The sequence below is a fragment of the Clarias gariepinus genome, chromosome 21, assembly GCF_024256425.1.
Source record: "Clarias gariepinus isolate MV-2021 ecotype Netherlands chromosome 21, CGAR_prim_01v2, whole genome shotgun sequence".
Lineage (NCBI taxonomy): Eukaryota > Metazoa > Chordata > Actinopteri > Siluriformes > Clariidae > Clarias > Clarias gariepinus.
The window spans coordinates 10,217,035-10,220,162 of NC_071120.1; the positions used below are offsets into that span (position 1 = coordinate 10,217,035).

A 3,128-nucleotide genomic window follows, 5' to 3' on the forward strand; every position below is an offset into this window, starting at 1 on the left:
AAAGCATTATTATTATTATTATTATTATTATTATTATCTACTTTTTCCAGGCAGTATTTGTTTGCTTGTATGTTTGTTTCTTTGCTTGCTTATTTGTTTGTTCATTCCTTCATTGTTCCATTCATATATGAAACCATTAAAATGCCTAAATACAAATCCACTGCTTTAGCTTTCATTAACTCATCAGACAATGCTAAATCTCACAAGCAAATTTTTAAAATTGAATTCAACTATGCAGAGAAAAAAGTGCAAAAGGGCCGAGCAGAAAAACTAAATATCTTGGTAGCATCCAGCTTCTCAATAGCATCACACACTACAACACTCAGGCTTTCCGCTCATATCTTGGACATTTTGTGTTATATGCAAGGCAAAACCTCACCTGTTAAACGCCTTCTCCAGTACAGTATTCAGTACAGAGTTTCCTTGTTAATGGTGTAAGTCAAATGTTTTAGAGCAAGGTCAGGAATGTATGGGGATGTTGCAATACCTCCCAAGTTCCTTCACTGTTTAAGTGGTGTTTGTGAATGATTGTGTGCACAGTTCTCACAGACAGATGCATGTCTTTATATATAAGATTAATATTTTTAATTATTGTTTATTAGCATAAAACTATTAATAATAAAACATTACAACATTTGTCAACATTAAAAGAAGAAAAAGAATGCTAATTATATTAATTGCAGTGCTGCTTGCAATAAATGATTATTTAATATAATGTGATCAAAAATGTATCTTAAAATTAGTATAAAAATAAAAAGAGAAGATAATAAGAAATGCTCTTGCGTACATTTGCATTTAAAAAATACAAACCGGTAACACGTAACCCTTATAATATTAAGTAAGGAATCAAGCTTCAAGGGTATTCTGATAAAAGAAAATAATTACTGATACACTGGCTCCTGTAGCAGAGAAAATTACTAATGATTGTACATAGTGTACAACATATGACATATTGCACATACATTTCACATACATTTATTGTTACATTAAATGTTGTAGAACATTTATGAAACAACTTTCTGTAATGACTTTTTGTTACAACTATAAAGAATTGGCAAGGCCTGAAATCTTTAAACAGTCGTTGAAAGTTTGCCGTCTCCTGAGGTAGTAATAGACGTCCCTCTGAGAGTACTCCGTGCTTCCTCCTCAAATGTGCTCTCAATCTTTGACAGAAGTGCATAACATTTCCTCTTGAAGTCCTTTCCCATAAAAGCATAAAGAAAAGGGTTCATGAAGCTGTTGGCGCTGGCAAATGTGCCTCCAAATCTTTGTCCAATAGAAATGACATTTGGATCTTTTAGGCTTATCTCCAATATGTTAAAAAAGTGATAAGGCAGCCAGCTAATGAAGAAAGCAACGATCAGTGCTGTCATGACCCTAAATGGCTTATTGGACCTCGCCATATGGTTAGATTTCAGCTTTCTTATAATCAGGAAATAACAAAACATGATGATCAGTAAGGGGATCACAAATCCAAAAATGAATCTGCACACCACGACAGCAACATGTTGTTCATCATACGTGTAGTTGTAGTAACAGACATAGTGTATATCATCTACATCTCGGAAAATGGCTGCTGGTAAGCTGAGCAATGCTGAGACGATCCAGGCTAGTAGAACAATCACCAAGGCCCTGCGTATGCTGCGCTTGTTTTGTGCCCAAACAGGAAACATCACCACAACACAGCGATCCACACTGATGATGACGAGGAGAAAGATGCTGCTGAACATGTTGAGAAACAGGATAAAGGAAGTAAACTTGCACATGAATCGCCCAAAGACCCATGTTGTGTCCATAACAATATAGGCAACGGATAAGGGCAGGAAGGCACAGAACAGGAAGTCGGACACAGCGAGGCTGAGGTACCAGACAGTGTTGACTGTTTTCTTAATCTTAAACCCTGCAATCCAGATCACCAAACCATTTCCAGTGATTCCAAGAACCGTAATAATCACATTTACTGTTGCCAGTAAAACACACACCACATCTGTGCAAAGTGCTGGAGACACTGGTGTAGGCACTACAGGGCCGCTTGTATTATCAGGCTCATAATCAGGATAATCACTATCATTATTTGCATCATCTTCAGTATGATTTGTAAATGAATCCATGATCTTTTTTGAATCTGTAAAATAGAGACAAAAATAAAATAGCTGAAAACAAAATTACTTTGGTGGGAGTTATTATTATTTGGAGCAAGATATTGGGAGTATTCAGAATAATGCTTGTTCCTTGAGGTTAATTTAGTTGTTTTCACACAATTAGTTTGGTAAGGTGCGACCAACTGAAAATCAGAAATCAGATTTTGGAATTTATTGTACAGCTTACAAGTTTAGGACAATTTGATTTAGTCACTGCCTGGCAAAAACAAACAAACAAATATATAAATAAATAAATAAAAGATATACACTCCAGTATTTTTTGTGCCGCCTTTATTTTTGACTTTGTCATGTATTTGCCAAGAGCATAAGAGCATATATTACTGCAATATATTCATTATAATAGCATATATAATTAAGACCATTTAATAAAGTCTTTCCCAATATTTTTTAAAGGTCTCTACTCTGTTGTGGCCAATTCATGCCTGTCATCAGGGAAGAGAAGTTCCACAGATGTGATAACCTGGTCATTCAGTACATTCGTCAGCTGACTATATTGTCACTTTACTATCACATAATGTTGCTGAGCCAAGACCTAAACAACTAAAGCAACCCCAGATCATAACACTGTCTCCAGAGACTTGTACAGTGGACACTATGCACGATGGGTGCATCGCTTCATGTGCTTCCCTTCTTACCCTGATCTGCTCTGGACTTGTTGGACCACATAAGCTTTTTCCATTGCTTCAAAGTTTAGCTAAATGAAGCCTTTTTTCTAATAGTCTCTTTAGCAGTTGGTTATCTTATGGCCACACAGGTGTTTATTTACAATACTATTAGTTCTCCTGACAATATGCATGTGCATCAGTCTTAATTTTATTCTGACCACATTTCTTTCAAAAGGGTGATGGATCACCAATATTCTTACAAGTTTTAATTACATGTTGTACAGTTCTTAACGTCCAGAAATGTTGTTTTCTTTGCTTGATGCAGTCCAATCCTTCTGAAACACAGTAACATCTTCATCGT

The 3,128-nt window shown here is 35.7% G+C and overlaps 1 protein-coding gene across 1 annotated transcript; it reads right to left on the reverse strand.

The window, feature by feature from the left end:
- Positions 1 to 609: 609 nt before the first annotated feature.
- LOC128509782 (chemerin-like receptor 1) lies at positions 610 to 2,111 on the reverse strand. Its single transcript, XM_053481617.1, has one exon. It carries the CDS (start codon positions 2,109 to 2,111, stop codon positions 1,071 to 1,073), a length of 1,041 nt encoding a protein of 346 aa, XP_053337592.1. The 3' UTR covers positions 610 to 1,070.
- Positions 2,112 to 3,128: the final 1,017 nt, after the last annotated feature.